The 21,899-nt window shown below is 51.7% G+C and overlaps 1 protein-coding gene and 1 pseudogene across 1 annotated transcript; both read right to left on the reverse strand.

Annotated features, from left to right (window-relative positions):
• Positions 1-10,416: 10,416 nt before the first annotated feature.
• On the reverse strand, positions 10,417-19,031 carry LOC149357607 (uncharacterized; annotated as a pseudogene).
• A 793-nt stretch (positions 19,032-19,824) lies between these two features.
• On the reverse strand, positions 19,825-21,633 carry LOC149357608 (uncharacterized). The gene has a single exon (XM_089576632.1). The coding sequence runs from the start codon at positions 21,631-21,633 to the stop codon at positions 19,825-19,827; it is 1,809 nt and encodes a 602-aa protein (XP_089432758.1).
• Between the last annotated feature and the right edge of the window lie 266 nt (positions 21,634-21,899).

Genomic DNA, 21,899 nt, shown 5'->3' on the forward strand with positions numbered 1-21,899 from the left:
CGAACAACTTGCACCGACTTTTGGAAAGCACGGCGGCCACAGCTCGCGAGCGCCAAGCGGTTTTCCGCACTAGATCTCGCCCCCACAGCTCGCGGCGCATCATGGAGGAAGGAAAATGTCCGTTTTCCATGGTAACTCGGCGTTGAGCGAGTGCGCCGGCGGCCGCCGGGACAGGCGACTGGGAGAATGGAGTGAATAATTTCACTGCGACGAGTTTTCAGTGGGTGGTCGGCTCGACTAGATCGCCTTTATGGCTTTGGAAACAGCAGCACTGACAAAGGTCTACGCAGAGTCCTCCCAATTAATCGGCGTGTCAGCCCGCGCTCATTTCTTTTTGCCTTCTTATGCATTTTGTTTTCATATGTATTTTTGTGCAAAGGGGAAGCACTCCGCCGCTTCCCTCCAACCCCGCGCGCTGCATAGCAGGAACTTTGGACAGTAAATAATTAGCACTGCTTGTGGACCTCGTAGGGCGCTGTTATAGCAGCACCGTCGCGTGAAGTGTTTCGCCCGTGTCGCTTGCTTGGTCCTGCATACATAGAAAATTATACGCGTCGCCCGGAAGTACACCCGCGACTGGCAAATTGCACTCCGCCGTGCACGCTTGTGGGGTTCTGGTCTATGTGCTCCCCGCCCGCCTCTGCCTTGGCCTCAAAACGCGGACCTACTTGGCCAGAGAAAATATTCAATTTGCTGTGGCCGTAAGGCAGCGCAGCAAAATTAAAGAAAAATGAACACTCTGCTAGTTGGTAATAAAGGACTAACAACACTTGGAACGGGCTACGCGCAGAGCTAGCACAGACAAACTTTATTTAGTTCAGATAAGTGGCATGAGGGCGGACTTGCCCCCCACCCTCCCCCCGCGTCCTTGTTAACCGGCCGAGCTCCCTCGGGACCTGGCGGCTTCGAAGGCTTGTCTTACGACGGTCTTATGCTCTTCCAGGTCCTATGGCTGCGTGGCGATACCACCCAGGACTCCTTACTGACAGCTGCAGCGGTGGATTGGGCGCATGCAAACGTCATATGGGCTGGGCAGCTCCTCTGCAGGGCTAAATGCCGCGTCGGACCGCGGGTACGGGCGCTCGATGCGAGGCGCCGCTGTAACATCGTTGATGCAGACGACTCACTAAGATTTAGACTAGATGTTGCATAAATTATTGCTACCTCACTACAGAAAAAAATAAAATAATACTTTTTACTCTAACGCGAAACATATCTGCGAAAAGAAATGCATAGTTGCCATGATGAGCACAAACGTCTGGCCACAATGCATCAAAAATTTTAAAGCTTGGAACTCACACTGTTTTCCTTGCTGCAGAAATGAGGTTCCTTTTGTCTGGCAACAAAGTAAAAAATTTGAAACAAATGTTAAATATTGTTATAAAATAATTATGCAGCTACAAATTTTGAAGTTACAAAACACAGAACATATCCGCCATGGAGGTAAAAAAAACTAGGAGAGAGTGCGCTCAGCCTCTGCAAGCCATCCTCCTCTGACGCCGCTGCCGAGGGCCCTCTTTCGCACTGACTCTTGGGAAATAGGCCCTCCTCCACAGTTACCAGACTGCCAACCAGCGGTGCTTTTTAGCGAACGTCCGTGCTCCGATGTAGCGCAGAAGCGCAGCGCCTGTGTTGCAGCTTTGGCGGAATGCGTACCGAGCTCGAGGTTGTCTGAAGGCTCCGCGTCTCAACACTTCTGTTGATTACACTAAGCGCAGAACTCGAGAGTAGGCGAAGAAACGAGCCTGTAAAAAAGGGCGCAGCGGCTTCCAGAGCGCTCACGGCGGACGGACGTGTTGAACGAGCGCTCCGGCGCGCTGCGCAAGATTCTATTTCTCGGGCAGGCGTACTTCGGCCCGCCCATGGGCCCGCCGTTCTCCGCTATTCTCAAGGCACAAGTCGCGCCGAATACGCTAGCGCACATACGCGGTTCCGACGTGAAATGCAGAGTGAAGTATTTCTCTCTCTCGCTGTCGAGAGAGAGTGCCGGCGGCTTTACGTCTGCCCCTGCGCGGGGTCTCCCGGCCACTGCGCACAATCACTTACAAAAAGCAAACTGTATGTACATAGCCGCGCGCACGTAGCGTCCTGTCTCGGACTAATCGCACGCGCGGCACACTGCACTAGCGGTCGGGGTGGGGCGCCCGGCCGCGTATACCGTCCGAGGTAGCACCCACGGAGCGTTCATGTCACGCGTGCACTACCTGGCGAAGAGCGAGCGGGAAGTAAAGCCCGCCTGCTCGATGAACGCACAGAGGCTCACCATTATTCTGTCACGGGTGCGCGCACTGCCGCACGGCCACAGGAGCGCTTCGAGACTGTCCGGGATGATTCCCAGCGCCCTGCAGGCCGCGAGAATCTCGCGACGCGGCACTGCAGAAGCGGCAGAGTGAAGGAGCATGTGCTCCAATGTCTCCACTGCGCCGCAGTCAGCGCACGCGTCGCTCGGGGACGGTGGCCGCTGCGGCGAGCGAGCAGTTTGCGCTCACCACGGAGCCGTCAGTGACCACAAGCAGATGGTCGCGCAGTTGCTCGTACAGCGAGAGAGCGAAACCAAAACCGAAATCCGGCTAAGAGCTACCACTGCCTTGTCACGTGAGGGCCTATTTCCCATGATTCTTTCCATTATATTTTTTATGACTAGGCTTCAAGATTGTGACGTCATGCTCCCTCCTAGTTTTTCTTCCTCCATGATATCCGCGAATAGAAGCAGCTGCCATTATGAGCACAAACGTCTGGCCACACTGCATAAAAAATCTGAAAGCTCAACAACAATGTCTTTGTTGTAAGATTGGAACTTACGCTGTTTTGATTGCTGCGGAAATGAGGGTGTTTTTGTGTCAGCAAATAATATGTTGCCACTGAGCATTTTTAGTAAAAGTGGGAAGGGAGAGTTTTCGTTCAGAAATCTGGCCACCAAGGTTATTCACGTAAGTCTGGCAACAAAGTAAAAAAATTTGAAACAAATGTTAAATATTGTTATAAAATAATTATGCAGCTACAAATTTTGAATTTATAACACACAGAACATATCCGCGAATAGAAATAGTTGCCATTATGAGCACAAACGTCTGGCCACACTGCATAAAAAATCTGAAAGCTCAACAACAATGTCTTTGTTGCAAGATTGGAACTTACGCTGTTTTGATTGCTGCAGAAATGAGGCTGTTTTTGTGTCAGCAAATAATGTTGCCACTGAGCATTTTTAGTAAAAGTGGGAAGTGATAGTTTTCGTTCAGAAATCTGGCCACCAAGGTTATTCACGTAAGTCTGGCAACAGTCTAAATTTTGAAACAAATGTTAAATTTTGTTATAAAATATTTATGCAGCGGCAAATTTGGAATTAATAAAATTTGTTTAGTTTGCATCGTTGCACATAATCGTTTGGTGTACTTTTTAGGCATTTGAAGCCCATAACTTCTACTACACTTGTGCACAACTCTGCAGGGTTGTCGCCAGTTGGTTCAGTGACTCTCGCTGTCAGGGGTTCGGTGATCGCGCGATTGATTGATTGATTACAAACATCTTTATTTCTTCAATGTTCTCAGAACATGTGGGTGGGCCGCCTAGTGCGGTAGTCCGCTGGCTGCTGCTGCTGCGCTGGCCCTCCCCACATGACAGTAGACATGATAGGATAAGTTATCACGTGGTTTGAGCGTTATCTTCTGCTCCACCAGCAAGAGAAAAATTTAAGCGGTCGTAATTGGCTATTGATCGTTGATTATCCCAAAACGTACCTATACACTATTAGAAACACATTCGGGAAGGACATAGTAGTGTAGGACGTTTATAATATTCAAAACACACACCGTGAAATACTCAAGCCTATTAGCTTTTCCCTTCTGCTGAAAGGCGACCAGTTCGGCTCTGAGTTCAACGTGTGAGATCCGTTCACTAGAAAAATGTCAACCTACTCCTTGCTGGGTCGCAAGCAGTAGGATGTTGACGTGCCACTGGTCGGTATCGGTCAGCTCCGTGGGTGGCGTCCTGCCTTGGTACGGAACAAATTGAGAAACGACTGCCCTACACCAATACTCCGCAAGAGCCCCGTCTTCGCAAACCAGACCTGCTGTAGGAGAACTTGGAGTTGCTCAGCGCCCAAGTTGCACGAAGGACTTCTTGGCGACATCCAGTCCGGGTGTGCTGCCACTCATTTTTTCTGCGCCTCCGCGTGCGCGACGACGCCTTTCGCTTGCGAGCAACTAGCACCGACTTCTGGAAAGCACGGCGGCCACAGCTCGCGAGCGCCATGCGGTTTTCCGCACTACATCTCGCCCCCACAGCTCGCGGCGCATCATGGAGGAAGGAAAATGTCCTTTTTCCATGGTAACTCGGCGTTGAGCTAGTGCGCCGGCGGCCGCCGGGACAGGCGACTGGGAGAATGGAGTGAATAATTTCACTGCGACGAGTTTTCAGTGGGTGGTCGGCTCGACTAGATCGCCTTTATGGCTTTGGAAACAGCAGCGCTGACGAAGGTCTACGCAGAGTCCTCCCCGTTAATCGGCGTGTCAGCGCGCGCTCATTTCTTTTGGCCTTCATATGCATTTTGTTTTCATATGTATTTTTTTGCAAAGGGCAAGCACTCCGCCGCATTCCTCCAGCCCCGCGCGCTGCATAGCAGGAACTTTGGACAGTAAATAATTAGCACTGTTTGTGGACCTCGTAGGGCGCTGTTAGAGCAGCACCGTCGCGTGAAGTGTTTCGCCCGTGTCGCTTGCTTGGTCCTGCATACACAGAAAATTTTACGCGTCGCCCGGAAGTACACCCGCGACTGGCAAATCGGACTCCGCCGTGCACGCTTCTGGGGTTCTGATCTATGGGCTCCCCGCCCGCCTCTGTCTTGGCCTCAAAACGCGGACCGACTTGGCCAGAGAAAATATTCAATTTGCTGTGGCCGTAAGGCAGCGCAGTAAAATTAAAGAAAAATGAACACTCTGCTAGTTGGTAAAAGAGGGCTAACAACACTTGGAACGGGCTACGCGCAGAGCTAGCACAGACAAACTTTATTTAGTTCCGATAAGTGGCAGGAGGGCGGACTTAACCCCCACCCTGCCCCCCCGCGTCCTTGTCAACCGTCCGAGATCCCTCGGGACCTGGCGGCTTCGAAGGCTAGTCTGACGACGGTCTTATGCTCTTGCAGGTCCTATGGCTGCGTGGCGATACCACCCAGGACTCCTTACTGACAGCTGCAGCGATGGATTGGGCGCATGCAAACGTCATATGGGCTGGGCAGCTCCTCTGCAGGGCGAAATGCCGCGTCGGACCGCGGGTACGGGCGCTCGATGCGAGGCGCCGCTGTAACATCGTTGATGCAGACGACTCACTAAGATTTAGACTAGATGTTGCATAAATTATTGCTACCTCACCACAGAAAAAATAAAATAATACTTTTTTACTCTAACGCGAAATATATCTGTGATAAGAAATGCATAGTTGCCATGATGAGCACAAACGTCTGGCCACAATGCATCAAAAATTTGAAAGCTCAACAACAATGTCTTTGTTGTAAGCTTGGAGCTCACACTGTTTTACTTGCTGCAGAAATGAGGTTCCTTTTGTCTCAGCAAATAATATGTTCCCACTAAGCATTTTTAGTACAAGCGGGAAGTGATAGTTTTCGTTCAAAAATCTGGCCACCAAGGTTATTCACGTAAGTCTGGCAACAAAGTAAAAACTTTGAAACAAATGTTAAATATTGTTATAAAATACTTAGGCAGCTACAAATTTTGAATTTATAAAACACAGAACATATCTGCGAATAGAAATAGTTGCCATTATGAGCACAAACGTCTATCCACACGGCATAAAAAATCTGAAAGCTCAACAACAATGTCTTTGTTGTAAGATTGGAACTTACGCTGTTTTGATTGCAGCGGAAATGAGGCAGTTTTTGTGTCAGCAAATAATATGTTCCCACTAAGCATTTTTAGTACAAGCGGGAAGTGATAGTTTGGTTCAGAAATCTGGCCACCAAGGCTATTCACGTAAGTCTGGCAACAAAGTAAAAAATTTGAAACAAATGGTAAATATTGTTATAAAATAATTATGCAGCTACAAATTTTGAATTTATAAAACAGAACATATCCGCGAATAGAAATAGTTGCCATTATGAGCACAAACGTCTGGCCACACTGCATAAAAAATCTGAAAGCTCAACAACAATGTCTTTGTTGTAAGATTGGAACTTACGCTGTTTTGATTGCTGCGGAAATGAGGCTGTTTTTGTGTCAGCAAATAATATGTTGCCACTGAGAATTTTTAGTAAAAGTGGGAAGTGATAGTTTTCGTTCAGAAATCGGGCCACCAAGGATATTCACGTAAGTCTGGCAACAGTCTAAATTTTGAAACAAATGTTAAATTTTGTTATAAAATATTTATGCAGCTGCAAATTTGGAATTAATAAAATTTGTTTAGTTTACATCGTTGCACATAATCGTTTGGTGTAATTTTTAGGCATTTGACGCCCATAACTTCTACTACACTTGTGCACAACTCTGCAGGGTTGTCGCCAGTTGGTTCAGTGACTCTCGCTGTCAGGGGTTCGGTGATCGCGCGATTGATTGATTGATTGATTGATTACAAACATCTTTATTTCTTCAATGTTCTCAGAACGTGTGGGTGGGCCGCCTAGTGCGGTAGTCCACTGGCTGCTGCTGCTGCGCTGGCCCTCCCCACATGACAGTAGACATGATATGATAAGTTATCACGTGGTTTGAGCGTTATCTTCTGCTCCACCAGCAAGAGAAAAATTTCACCGGTCGTAATTGGCTATTGATCGTTGATTATCCCAAAACGTACCTATACACTATTAGAAATACATTCGGGAAGGACATAGTAGTTTAGGACGCTTATAATATTCAAAACACACACCGTGAAATATTCAAGCCTATTAGCTTTTCCCTTCTGCTGAAAGGCGACCAGTTCGGCTCCGAGTTCAACGTGTGAGATCGGTTCACTAGAAAAATGTCATCCTACTCCTTGCTGGGCCGCAAGCAGTAGGATGTTGACGTGCCACTGGTCGGTATCGGTCAGCTCTGTGGGTGGGCGTACTGCCTTGGTACGGAACAAAGTGAGAAACGACTGCCCTACACCAATACTCCGGAAGAGCCCCGTCTTCGCAAACCAGACCTGCTGTAGGAGAACTCGGCGTTGCTCAGCGCCCAAGTTGCACGAAGGACTTCTTGGCGACATCCAGTCCGGGTGTGCTGCCGCTCATTTTTTCTGCGCCTCCGCGCGCGCGACGACGCCTTTCGGCTGCGAACAACTCGCACCGACTTTTGGAAAGCACGGCGGCCACAGCTCGCGAGCGCCATGCGGTTTTCCGCACTAGATCTCGCCCCCACAGCTCGCGGCGCATCATGGAGGAAGGAAAATGTCCGTTTTCCATGGTAACTCGGCGTTGAGCGAGTGCACCGGCCGCCGCCGGGACAGGCGACTGGGAGAAAGGAGTGAATAATTTCACTGCGATAAGTTTTCAGTGGGTGGTCGGCTCGACTATATCGCCTTTATGGCTTTGGAAACAGCAGCACTGACGAAGGTCTACGCAGAGTCCTCCCCGTTAATCGGCGTGTCAGCGCGCGCACATTTCTTTTTGCCTTCTTATGCATTTTGTTTTCATATGTATTTTTTTTTGCAAAGGGCAAGCACTCCGCCTCTTCCCTCCAGCCCCGCGCGCTGCATAGCAGGAACTTTGGACAGTAGATAATTAGCACTGCTTGTGGACCTCGTAGGGCGCTGTTAGAGCAGCACCGTTGCGTGAAGTGTTTCGCCCGTGTCGCTTGCTTGGTCCTGCATACACAGAAAATTTTACGCGTCGCCCGGAACTACACCCGCGACTGGCAAATCGCACTCCGCCGTGCACGCTTCTGGGGTTCTGATTTATGTGCTCTCCGCCCGCCTCTGTCTTGGCCTCAAAACGCGGAAAGACTTGGACAGAGAAAATATTCAATTTGCTGTGGCAGTAAGGCAGCGCAGCAAAATTGAAGAAAAATGTACACTCTGCTAGTTGGTAAAAGAGAGCTAACAACACTTGGAACGGGCTACGCGCAGAGCTAGCACAGACAAACTTTATTTAGTTCAGATAAGTGGCAGGAGGGCGGACTTGCCCCCCACCCTCCCCCCGCGTCCTTGTCAACCGGCCGAGATCCCTCGGGACCTGGCGGCTTCGAAGGCTAGTCTTACGACGGTCTTATGCTCTGCCAGGTCCTATGGCTGCGTGGCGATACCACCCAGGACTCCTTACTGACAGCTGCAGCGGTGGATTGGGCGCATGCAAACGTCATATGGGCTGGGCAGCTCCTCTGCAGGGCGAAATGCCGCGTCGCACCGCGGGTACGGGCGCTCGACTCGAGGCGCCGCTGTAACATCGTTGATGCAGACGACTCACTAAGATTTAGACTAGATGTTGCATAAATTATTGCTACCTCACAACAGAAAAAATAAAATAATACTTTTTACTCTAACGCGAAATATATCTGCGATAAGAAATGCATAGTTGCCATGATGAGCACATACGTCTGGCCACAATGCATCAAAAATTTGAAAGCTCAACAACAATGTCTTTGTTGTAAGCTTGGAGCTCACACTGTTTTGCTTGCTGCAGAAATGAGGTTCCTTTTGTCTCAGCAAATAATAAGTTCCCACTAAGCATTTTTAGTACAAGCGGGAAGTGATAGTTTTCGTTCAGAAATCTGGCCACCAAGGTTACTCACGTAAGTCTGGCAACAAAGTAAAAAATTTGAAACAAATGTTAAATATTGTTATAAAATACTTAGGCAGCTACAAATTTTGAATTTATAAAACACAGAACATATCCGCGAATAGAAATAGTTGCCATTATGAGCACAAACGTCTGGCCACACGGCATCAAAAATTTGAAAGCTCAACAACAATGTCTTTGTTGTAAGCTTGGAGCTCACGCTGTTTTGCTTGCTGCAGAAATGAGGTTCCTTTTGTCTCAGCAAATAATAAGTTCCCACTAAGCATTTTTAGTACAAGCGGGAAGTGATAGTTTTCGTTCAAAAATCTGGCCACCAAGGTTATTCACGTAAGTCTGGCAACAAAGTAAAAAATTTGAAACAAATGTTAAATATTGTTATAAAATAATTATGCAGCTACAAATTTTGAATTTATAAAACACAAAACATATCCGCGAGTAGAAATAGTTGCCATTATGAGCACAAACGTCTGGCCACACTGCATAAAAAATCTGAAAGCTCAACAACAATGTCTTTGTTGTAAGATTGGAACTTACGCTGTTTTGATTGCTGCGGAAATGAGGCTGTTTTTGTGTCAGCAAATAATATGTTGCCACTGAGCATTTATAGTAAAATTGGGAAGTGATAGTTTTCGTTCAGAAATCTGGCCACCAAGGTTATTCACGTAAGTCTGGCAACAGTCTAAATTTTGAAACAAATGTTAAATTTTGTTATAAAATATTTATGCAGCTGCAAATTTGGAATTAATAAAATTTGTTTAGTTTCCATCGTTGCACATAATCGTTTGGTGTAATTTTTAGGCATTTGAAGCCCATAACTTCTACTACACTTGTGCACAACTCTAAAGGGTTGTCGCCAGTTGGTTCAGTGACTCTCGCTGTCAGGGGTTCGGTGATCGCGCGATTGATTGATTGATTACAAACATCTTTATTTCTTCAATGTTCTCAGAACATGTGGGTGCGCCGCCTAATGCGGTAGTCCACTGGCTGCTGCTGCTGCGCTGGCCCTCCCCACATGACAGTAGACATGACATGATAAGTTACCACGTGGTTTGAGCGTTATCTTCTGCTCCACCAGCAAGAGTAAAATTTAACCGATCGTAATTGGCTATATTGATCGTTGATTATCCCAAAACGTACCTATACACTATTAGAAATACATTCGGGAAGGACATAGTAGTTTAGGACGCTTATAAAATTCAAAACACACACCGTGAAATACAAAAAGGCTTTTAGCTTTTCCCTTCTGCAGAAAGGCGACCACTTCGGCAATGAGTTCAACGTGTGAGATCGGTTCACTAGAAAAATGTCATCCTACTGATTGCTGGGCCGCAAGCAGTAGGATGTTGACGTGCACTGGTCGGTATCGGTCAGCTCCGTGGGTGGGCGTCCTGCCTTGGTACGGAACAAAGTGAGAAACGACTGCCCTACACCAATACTCCGGAAGAGCCCCGTCTTCGCAAACCAGACCTGCTGTAGGAGAACTTGGCATTACTCAGCGCCCAAGTTGCACGAAGGACTTCTTGGCGACATCCAGTCCGGGTGTGCTGCGAGAGAGAGAGAGAACAACTTTTATTTAGAAAGCCTGCCTGCAGAGTCGGTTAGGCTCCCTCCAAGCAGGGAGGACAAGCTTTTACCGCGACGCGGCCACTACGTCAATCTCGTGCGTTGTGCTCCTTGAGGTCTTGTTACGTCCCTCGCTACTTCCGCGGGTTCGAGAGGGCGGCCGCCCCCTTCCTGGGGGTGCCGCCCCCCTCTCCTCGGTTTCGCTCGGTCGCTGCCTCTCGAGAGCTGCCGAGACCTGCTGGACGGCCTTGAGTTGTGTCTTTTGATCACAGCTCCTCGTTGCAGCCTCTAGCTGCGGCGGGATCGTCGTCTTCTCGCTGGCTTCGCGCGGATTTACGCTACAGTCCCAAAGGATGTGAGCCGCGGTGGCTCTCTCCTTCGCGCACAGTCTGCATATGTCGCTCGCGTGCACACTCGGACACACGTGCTTAGCTAGCACCGGGGTGAGCAGGGACCCCGTCTGTAACTGTCTGTATAACATTGCCTCCTTCCGGGTAAGCCCCGCGTGAGGTGGATGATGATGAAAAGCCTTTATTTAATAAAAGAGGTGAGGCTTTCTTAAAGAGCCCCGCAATGGGTGGAGTCCCTATTCCGGGACCCCATTGGTTGAAGCCGCCAGCTTAGCCCTCTTGACCAAAGCCTTTTGGGCCAGAAGGTCCAAGCACCCAAGGAGGGCCGCCTCCCATTCCTCTCTGGTAGGGTTGGGGTGGGGGGAGAGAGCTGAGTTGCGCTGGCAAGCCCAAACCATGTGTTAGGTGTCAGCCACCTCGCCACAGTGTTTGGACCTGCCAGTGAACGCGGGATCGAAGTGTTTTAATACTGCCGGGCACAGCATTGTGTTAGTGAATAGTCTAAGTAGAACGCGTTCGTTTGCTTTCCCCAGTCCCTTTGCAGGGGCTGGGTACACGCGGTGCCTATCCTTATAATAAGATGTTATGTCTTTGAGCGAGAGTAAAGAGCCACCTTCAGGTTTCAGGTGCTCAGGAGCCAATGGGAACGCCCGGTGAATGAGTGCTCGGGCCGCCGCGTCTGCAGCTTCGTTTCCTGCTAGGCCCTGATGGCCCGGAGTCCAAACTATGCAGCGGGGAGTAGGATCGGTGTCTCGGCTGCAGTTCCTTAGTATTCGTTCAGCTAGTGGAGTTATCCAGCCAGCCTCATAATTTTTACACGCCGAACGCGAATCTGTTATGATGTGTTTTGATTTGGTATCAGAAGCAGCTAGGGCGATAGCAACCTCTTCAGCTTGTGTTGTGCCTGGGGCTTGAAAGGAGAGACCATCCACCTGTATTTCTTGATGTATGACCGCGGCAGTGTACCACCCCCCGTGGGTCGGTCCGGCTACATCTACGTAGTAGACACCTTGCTTGTTGCCATAGTGGCGCGCTAAGGCTTCCGCCCTAGCCTGGCGACGACCACTATGGTCTTCCTTATCCATCTTAGTGGGGAGGGGTCGAACTCTGACGGCGCGTCTCCAGAGTTCGGGCACTCGGACCCGCTCCTGAATGTGTAAATCGTGTTGGATGTGAAGCCGGGCTAGCAAGTCCCGGCCCGACTTCGTTTGGGCTAGCCTCGTGTATTGATTTGTGAGATGGGCTTCCTTGAGCTCCTGAAATGTGTTCACCACTCCCAATGCAAGAAGTCTCGCATTGGAGGTGGAGACAGGAAGGTCAAGTGCCCTCTTCATCATTTTACGGAGTATTACCTCAACTTTGTCTTCGTCGTGCTTCCGCAAGTGTAGATAAGGGACCGAATAGAGAATTCGGCTGATTACGAAAGCATGGCCCAGCCGAACTGCATCCTTGCTTCGCAAACCCCCTCTCTTATTGGAGACGCGACGGACCATACGGCCCACCTGGTCTCCGATTTTGCGGAGCTTGTGCAATGTTGTGTCTACTCTTCTTTGGCTATTGATGAAGAGTCCGAGTATTCGAATTTCTTTGGCCTCATGTATGGGGCCACTTGTTAAGGAGAGATGCATTTTGGTATTGTCCTTAGGTGATGCCCTAAGGTGTACAAATTCAGATTCGCTGGGTGCGCATTGGAGACCACAGTGCCCTGCGTAGCGATCCACTACGTGAGCGGCTGCTTGCAGGCATTACTCCATGCGCCCTAAGTTTCCCTCTGTGGCCCAGATCGTGATATCATCGGCATACAGCGCATGCCGTATGCCGTGAATACCCTGCAACTGGTCCGGGAGATGGAGCATCGCCAAATTAAAGAGTAGGGGGGATAGCACCGCGCCTTCTGGTGTCCCCCGCGTACCCATTTGATACGGACCGTATTCTGCCTCTTGGATTTTGATTAATGCTGTTCGATGGGTGAGAAAGACTTTGATATAGTTGAAAGTGTTGCGGCCACAGTGGGTCTCACTGAGGTGTGTCAGTATGACGCTGTGTTTGATATTGTCGAAGGCTCCTTTCAAGTCTAAGGCAAGGACGACCTTGTCATTATGTGGATGTTCAACTGGTTGTATTATGTCTCTGTTGAGTTGGAGGAGTATGTCCTGTGCCGACTTATGTGAGCGAAAGCCGAACATAGTGCCTGGAAACGTATTCCGTTGTTCCAAGTATTCGGAGAGCCTATCCCGCACCATTGTCTCCATTAGCTTGCCCACACACGAGGTGAGCGAGATAGGCCTCAAGTTGTCTGTGTTGATTTCCTTTCCCGCCTTGGGGATGAAGGTTACTAGAGATGTTTTCCAGTCTAGAGGGAGCGGGGTTTCGCCCTTCCATATAGTGTTGATGTATTCCAGAAGGGCCTCATACGCCTGGTCAGGGAGATTGGCCAGAAGCTTGACTGTGACCTTGTCCCGTCCAGGCGCAGTGCCCCTTCTCATTTTAGCCAGGGCTGCCTTGAGGTGAAAGAGTTGGAACGGTTCGTCTAACTCAGGATTATCTTTGCCTGCGTAAAGATACTCCTGACCACAACGGTCCTCTTTGCAGCAGAGATACTTGTCCCTGAGTGTGTCTGCGAGTTGTGTTGTGCTGCCCTTGAAATTATGAAGTGCTCGTTGTATGTGGCGCTGTGTTTCGCCCCGGGTCTGCGCGGGGTCTATAAGGCTGCGGAAAAGCCTCCAAGTGTTCTTCCCGGACATCTGCCTGGCAGCCGTGTTACAGCGATCTATCCAGTTGGCGTCAGCAAGTTTTGAGGCATACTGAGCTGCTTTGTGAGTGAGATCTAGGATGCGCTTCTTGAGTGTTCTGTTATGTTTCTGTCTTTTCCAACGTTTCGTGAGACTGCGGCGGGCTTCCCAGATGTGGAGTAGATGGTTGTCCACCGCTGGGCAGTCCTCCGTGGTTTGTATCTGTGTTTCGTGTTTCTTGAGTGTTGTCATAAGTGTTTGGGCCCACTGCTCGTATCCATCTTTAACCAGGCTGGTTGTGGGCAGGGACTTTCTGAAAGCCTGCCAGTCTGGGAGTCGAGCCTGTGTGAGTGGCCTTTTGAGAGGCCGCGTGTGAATTAGTGTGTTAATGATGCAGTGGTCACTGCCTAGCGTGTCTTCTGTATTGTTCCATTCCACGTGTTGGATGTGTTTGGAAAGTGTGAGATCAGGACACGTGTCCCGAGTCACAGAGTTTCCCATTCGTGTGGGATGTGCTGGGTCGGTCCGGAGGGTGATGCCTAGCGTAGAGATAAGCTCCGCTAGCTTTCTACCTCGCGCCTCCCCCTTTTTGTAGCCCCATAATTGGTTGGGGGCATTGAAATCGCCCACAATCAATAATGGGCCCCGACCCGCTATCTTCAGTGCCCGGCTGAAGATATCTGAGAAAGTAATATGTTTTAGCTTTGGCGGACAGTATATATTCAGTATGTGTACAGGGGGGTCAGAGCGTCGCAGGGGTAACACGGTGACCATAGTGTACGAGTATGTTATATCTATGTCGAGGTCTACCTCCTGTGCTGTGTATGACTTATGTACAAGGATACAGGTGGATGGGTCCCGCTGAAATGTGTTATATCCAGAAATTTTTGCTGAAGCCCCAGGTTCTTGAAGCGCGACGATGGCGGCAAGAAATTCTAATGTTTCTAGGTAAAGGCGTAGGTGTGCTCGTTTCGCGTGGTCGCGAAAACCTCTACAATTCCATTGTATTACGCCCAAAGGTTCCTGTTTTGTTTTATGAGGTGTCCGTTTACTGCCCTGAGCCATGATGAAGGCTAGAGGCTGGCTGGCTCACCCCACTCACTGCATTGGTGTTCTGCACCGTAGCGAGGAGGTTATCCTCATTCTCTTCCTCAATAGCGTCGCGGCAAATTTTGGATGGGCGGCCTACTTCCTTTATGGGTCCTGCGCGCCTAAATAATTTTGGGCTAGTCTGTATCCAGGCTTTAATGTTTTGGGTGACTTGCTGAGTTTATGGACACAGTTAGTTGCTGAGTTATGGTTGTTACCAGCTGCTGCATTTGTGTTTGGATAATTTGTGAAATAATCGCTGGTAGTTGGGCCTTGTGATCGGCCACATTTTTCTCAATATCCGTCATGCGGGTTTCCATATTTGCAGTGAGCGGAGCACTTGACGGAGCGACGCTCGAGCACGCAGACGCCAGTTCACCAGCGTCCTCCATTGTTTCAGAGACAGGCGGCTCTGCCCTAGCGTTTTGTAATGCGTTGACTTGGGATTGTAGCTGCGTGTTCTGAGAGAAACGCTAGCTCTTTTCTCAGCTCAAGTTCGAGAGGGGAAGGGGAGGGAGAGGAAATAGAGGCGACACCCGCCCAGTTGCTTACCTTTGATGTTGAGGGTGGGTTGTTTCCAAGGGGGGGAAATCCCCGGCTTGGAAAGCTGGCGGCTTGGCCCCGGTCCCGGATTTTGCCTTTTTAGAAGCTGGAGGTGGTTGGTTTCCGCTTCCTTGCTGCCCGGCAGTTTTGTCGGACTTTCCCGTCTTGTTCATAGGCGACTTGCCCGGCTTGCTTGGTTGACCCGCTTGTTGCTGCTGGGCTAGCGGTCTCGATCGTTGGAGACGCCGAAACTTGATCTTGCAATCCGCGGAGCCAGTCAAATGGGCCTGCCCGCAGACCATGCAGCATGGGGTGCAGTCATGTTCTTTTAAACCCTGCTTGGAGGCTCCTACAGTATTCCCGCAAAATCCACATTTTCCGATGTCCGGGTGTGGGCAGTTGTCGACCCGGTGGCCGATGGTCCCGCAGCGGTAGCATGCAGGGATCGTCCGTTTATATTCTCGCACAAGTGTGCATTCACAATTGTAATGCACGTAGCGGGGCACTTGCGGCCCACAAAGGTGAGCACCGCCACATTTGTTTTTCCAAGTTTGCGCACAAAGGCTATCTCACCTCCGCGCCACTGCACCTTATTCTTGAGGGTAGCCGTCGTCTCATCAGCCCGCACACTGATCACACCCCGGCACACCTAACCATTAAGCTTCACGTGGCCCCGAAATGGATGGGAGTCCGCTCCGGTCTTGAGGTCAAAGTCTTTAGTCAACTTATTTGCTGCGTCGATGTTTTGAGTTTCACAAACCACGAGGTTCTGGGTCCAGACTGGCCATATGCTGAGCGCGGCGCCAGCGTCTCCTCCCACATACTGGGCAATAGCCGCTCCCAACTCGCCGTGCCGGAAAATCGCCTTAAGGTCCATGGTTTTTCTTGGCTTGAGAACTACAATGATGTCTTCGGAGTTCATTTTCGGCGTCTCTTGCGGACGCCAAAGAGCAGTCTTGTTATACAGCGGAAGCGAAGCGCGATCGCTGCCGGGTGCCTGTGTTGATTTGAGCGACGCCATCGATGCGCTGCCCTTGGATGCCTTGGGACGCTGGGCCCGCTCGCGCATTGAAATCAGCGTAAAGAGGCCTTCATCTTCGATGGGCGGAGAGTTGTCTTCAGGCTGTTGGATGTCGATTTCAGTCCAAGCCATTGCAGTTGGATCATAGCCGCGTTGGGTAGTGGTCGCCGTAATGCGGTGGCTTCGGGGAAGTTCCCGCGCCTACGGAATCGAGGCTAACCTTCGGCAGGTTAGCTCTTCGTTGCAGCCTCTAACTGCGGTGGGATCGTCGTCTTCTCGCTGGCTTCGCGCGGATTTACGCTACAGTCCCAAAGGATGTGAGCCGCGGTGGCTCTCTCCTTCGCGCACAGTCTGCATATGTCGCTCGCGTGCAAACTCGGACACACGTGCTTAGCTAGCACCGGGGTGAGCAGGGACCCCGTCTGTAACTGTCTATATAACACTGCCTCCTTCCGGGTAAGCCCCGGGTGAGGTGGCGGCATAGTCTGTCTGTTCAGTCTGTGCCATTTCACTATTTCGTTGAAGGTGGTCATCTTGTCCTAGGCACTGCGCCGCGACCAGGACTCCGAGTCGGCCGTGCTTTCAGCCGCGCGGTTGGTTAGTTCTCGCGCGGCCGATTTGGCCGTCTCGTTGTGGTTCACGTTTCCGCGTTCCGACACGTCACTGCCCATGTGGGCCGGAAACCAATTGATCACCACAGGACTGTTGCGTCCGATGTCTTCGGCCTTGCGCAGTATGCTCGCGGCCTCACTACATACCCTACCCTTGGCGTAGTTCTTCACTGCCGTTCTAGAGTCACACAACACTGTAGTACATCCGGGGTCGGAAACGGCCAAGGCGATGGCCACCTCCTCCGCCCGGTGCGCTTCTCGAGTCCGGACGCTCACCGCGGTCTTCGTTGCACCCGTCGATCCCCGACAACCACCGCCGCGTATGCGTCGGTGCTCCCTTGATACTCTGCCGCGTCCACGTAGGCGGCGCCTTCTTCTCTGGCGTGGAGGTCCACGAGAGCCCTGGCCCTCGCCAACCTCCGCTCCCTGTTGTGCTCGGGGTTCACGTACTTCGGGATCGGGAAGACCCTGAGCTTTCTGTTGATGCTATCTGGTATAGGTACGTCTTTTCGCTGCTTGCCTTCCCTCGGTTCGAGGCCAAGGCCCCGCAGTATCTGTCTTCCGGTTCTCGTTTCGGAGAGACGCTCGAGTTGCGCCGTTCTCTGTGCTTCGGCTATTTCGTCCATCGTGTTGTGGACTCCCAGCGCCATGAATTTTTCGGTGTTCGTGCCCGCGAGGAAACCGAGTGCCGCCTTATACGCCTTGCGTATGGTGGCGTCTATCTTGTTACGTTCACTCGGCCTCCAGTTGTGGAAGGCGGCCACGTACGTTATGTGGCTAACTGCGAAGGATTGAACGAGCCTAGTCAGGCTCTCCTCCTTCATTCCCGCTTTTCTGTTGGACACCCTCTTGATGAGTCTCATTGCCGCAGCCGCCTTGCCCGCGAGCTTGTTGACCGTGTCACCGTTGACTCGGTTTCGCTGGACGAGCAGCCCGAGTACCCGAATCTTCTCGACCTCCGGTATTACCTGTCCTCCCGCCGTCTTGACCGTGATCTTGGGACGCTCGTACTTGACTTCCATATTCTTTCTTTTCCTGCACGATCCTTTCGGGGGAATCACCAGCAGTTCTGACTTGGCCGGGGAGCAAACGAGTCCAGACCCGTCCAGCTGCTCCTCGATGGCGTTGACCGCTTCTTGCAGCGTTGTCTCGATGTGTCCGTCGCTTCCTCCCGGTACCCATAGCGTCACGTCGTCGGCGTAGATGGTGTGCCGGACTCCCGCTACTCTTTCTAGCCGGGTGGCCACCCCGATCATCACGAGGTTGAAGAGTAGCGGGGAGATCACCGACCTCTGCGGAGTTCCGACGCTGCCCAGTTTCTTCTCTTCGAGCTGTAGGTCTCCCGCACAGATTTCGGTGGTTCGTTCCGTCAGGAAGTCTTTGATGTACTGGTATGTCCTCCTGCCCATGTTTAGCCTGGATACTTGGGCCAGGATAGCCGAGTGCCTCACTTTATCAAAGGCGCTCTGCAAGTCCAGCCCGAGTACGGCTCTGTTGTCCTTGGTGCCCGTCGTATCGTCGATGATCTCGTTCTTCAGTAAGATCATGGCGTCTTGCGTCCCGAGTTTGTTTCGAAAGCCGATGATGGAGTTTGGGTAAAGCTCCGATTCTTCAAGGTAACGCTGCCACCTGTTCGTGAGAACGTGCTCGAGGACCTTTCCCACGCACGAAGTGAGTGAGATCGGCCTGAGGTTCTCTATGTTGGGCGGCCTGCCAGGCTTGGGGATGAGGATCGTCTTGGCTGCTTTCCATTGCTTGGGTAGCCTTCCGTCTTGCCAGCACTTGTTGTAGAAGTTCGTGAGCGTTTCGATGGCCGCTTCGTTGAGGTTCTTGAGCGCTCTGTTGGTCACTCGATCGGGACCCGCGGCAGACCTTCCATTGAGTTCCTGCAGGGCAATTCTTACTTCCCAGGTCTGGATGTCGCGATCTAGCGTCTCGTTCTCCTTGCCTTGGTAATGCGGGTGTCTTTCCGTGGGGGTGGTCGGCAGGTACTTGGCGTCCAAGCGCCGCTTGACCTCGTCCTCCCCGTGTTCGCAGATTGCCTTGTGTAGGATCCTGGCCAGGTTGTTGTGTTGGTGGCCCTTGGTCTTGGTTTCGTCGAGGAGGTGCCGCAGCATGTTCCACGTCTTGCCCTTCTGCATCTGTCCGTCGGCTTCGTTGCAGGCCTCGTTCCACTGTTGGGTGCATAGCACCCTGCAGTGGACCTCGATCTGCCTGTTGAGCTCGGCGATCTTCTTCCTTAGACTTCGGTTGGTTCGTCGCTTCTGCCACCTCGCCTTTATGGACTGCTTGGCTTCTATCAGGTGGGTCAGCCGACTGTCCATCTTGTCTATCCGTTCGTCCGTCTCTAGCTCTTTGGTGGCTCCTTCAGTCGTCTCAACGACGTTGGCCGCCCATTGCTCGATGTCCGTAATGTCCTCTTGCACCGCGGGTAGCGCCTTTCGAAAGGCGTCCCAGTCCGTAATGCGATGCTTTCTTATGCCGGTGTTGCCTTGGCCTTCGAGCAGTATGACGACCTCTACGATGTAGTGATCGCTGCCCAGCTCTTGGCCCGTGTTTCTCCATTTCGCTTCTCTTGATCCTCCTTCAGTTTTGATGAAGGTAAGGTCCGGAGTTGTGTCTCTCGGAACAGATGTGCCGATCCTGGTGGGAAATGCCGGATCCGTGATTAGGTTCAGTCCGACGTCGGTGGCGTCTTGCATCAGCTCTCTCTCCTTGACCGTCGTTCTCTGGTAGCCCCAGTCTTGGCTCGGTGCGTTAAAGTCTCCGCACACTACGAGCGTATTGCTTCCCGCGACTGAAGCTGCCTTGTGGAACAGTGCCTTGAATTTCTGTTGTCCGTGGGACGGGTTGCTGTAGACGTTCACCAGGAACGTGCTCTCCCTCCTCTTCTTTCCCGTGATTACTTCCACCGTGCAGTGTTCGATGGCGCTTCTGCCGATCATTTCGTGTTCCACGAAGGTGATCCCTCTCCTAACGAAGGTGCAGACCCCTCTGCCCTTGCCCTTGGACGTGTCCCTTTTGCTCGGCGGGCTGTCGTGCGACCGGTAGCCCGGTAGTTTCGGCGTCTCTTCGCTGTCTGTTTCTTGAATCATTATGACGTCTGGTTACCTCGTTAGTTGCTGCAAGTGTTGCTGCAGCACTGCTCTCTTGCCGGTAAAGCCGTTGTAGTTCCAGTGCCAGACCAAGAGGTCTCTCACGGGGGGTGTGGATGCTGCTGTACTTGCTGTCCCGTCCATGATTGCTGCAGTTTGGCGGTGATCTGTGCTTCCATACATTGTATTTGTGCCTGTATCTGCGTCTGCAGCTGTGCTTGCATTTGCGCCATCATGTTCTGGATCGTGCTCTGTATATTCGTTGTCATCTGCTGAACCGTTTGCGCGAGCGCAGTAAGTCGTTCGTTGGTTTCCTTGCTGGTCGCCTCCAGACGGTCGAGTCTCACGTCCTGTTTTTCGATTCCCTCCATTGTCTTTCGTTCCTTGGCGACCTCAATGGCTCTCCTCTTGGGAGCCGGTCCCGCCGTTTTCGTGGCTCTCGGGTCCACCTCGACCTCTAGTTCGTCCTCGGTTATCTCTTCTTGTTCCCTCTCTTGTGCGGGCTTCGGCAGCAGCTGCTGCTGTTGCTGCATCGCAATTAATGTCGTTAGCTTCGCGTTGATTTCCTTGATGGTTGCGTCCCGCTCGGCGATTCTCTGCTTTAGCTTCTCGTTCTCGTCTCTTAGGGCTTTTATTACCATTCCATTCTCTTCTTGGAACTTCTTCGTGGCGTTTTGCGCCGGTGGTTGTCTTTTCTCTGTCATGTTAGCCTTGACTGCTTCGGCCCAGGTGACTCTTACCCCCGACTGCGACGGTCTGTGGCGGCTGGCGCTCCTGCCTCCCTTGCTGTTGTCCCTCTCGCGGCTGCTGTCGCGCTGCCTCGAATCCCCGCGGGGTCTCTCAGCAGACGGCGCTCGCAGCGGCGGAAAGCTTTTCGGACCCAGTTGTTGCTGCATGGCTTCCATCTTGCGTTCCCATTGCCGTTTTTTGACCACATACGGCATCTTGTACTTGTTTTTGCATTCCCTCTCGCCCGTTGGATGCTGTCCCCCGCAGAGGTTGCACTTGGGCTTGCATTCGCGTTTGTGATCCTCGCTGGGGTTCATGATTCCGCAGCCGAAGCATACTTTGGCATTGGGATTCGGACATACGTCTCTTCTATGGCCGATCCTGCCGCATTGCCTGCACACGTCAAAGTGCTTGCGGTAAAGCCCGCACCTGACTAATATCGAGCCATACTTGACGTAGTTCGGTACTTTTTGTCCAGCGAAGAGTACTATCACTGTGGTTGTATTGCCGATTCTGCGCGCCTCCACCGCTAGGGGGTTGCATGGGTTCACGATGTTTTCGGTTATCTCTTCCGGGGTGTCGTGTACGGCTATGCCTCGGATGACTCCCTTGACCGTGCCGTCCGGCGCCGTTCGGTAGGCGCTGACTTCGTATGCCTTGTCTCCTACGTTTAGGGTTTTGACCTTAGAGTACAGCGTGGCACGCCTCTCGTCCGGGGTGCTGACCACGATGATGTTTTGCTGCGCGTTCGTGCAGATGGTGTCTGCTTTGGCTTCTTCCTTCGTTATTCGAACCGCCGTCATGACGGCCGACATAATTATTGAAACCTCAGTTCTCGCTACGTTGAGACCTCCCCGTGGTCTCATGACTATCTTGGTGTCTTCCTTCGGCATGTCTATCGGCATGATCGCCGCTTTCGTTACCGAGGCTGCAACTCTCTTAGCAAAACTGGCCCTAGTCTTGGGTCTAGACTGGCGAGTAGTGGCGGCGGACTCACCGTTTTCCTTGCCGGCCATGATCTGCTTGATGCGCTTGCCGGAGGCCGACCAGCCTTCGGCTTCTTCCGGTGTAATGTCCTCTCCGGGAACTTCAATGGACGTACGCCCGCCGAGACTGCCGATGCTCGGCGCTGACGTTATGTTCTCTCCCATCGACGTGGCCACTTCCATGTCGGACGCCATCTTGGTCCTACTCGTCGTCGGGTTAGGCCTAGCGGCCGGGCCCGTCGCCACCGGTGGCCGTACTTGTGGTAGGCCGACGCTAGGCCTAGCACCGCACCCAAGAAAAGTCCTCGTAAATCGGGAGAATCACGTACCGCTTGGTCAAAACTGGTACCGGTCGATGCCCCGCACCTTCGCGCACACTTTGATACCAAATATATCGCGGTAACTGTAAATTAACACTGCGTTAATTGGCATAGAAGCGTGTCCCCTCCCGTCGGCGACCG

This window comes from Amblyomma mixtum, chromosome 3 (assembly GCF_055824585.1).
Source record: "Amblyomma mixtum isolate Tamu chromosome 3, ASM5582458v1, whole genome shotgun sequence".
In the NCBI taxonomy this organism is placed as follows: domain Eukaryota; kingdom Metazoa; phylum Arthropoda; class Arachnida; order Ixodida; family Ixodidae; genus Amblyomma; species Amblyomma mixtum.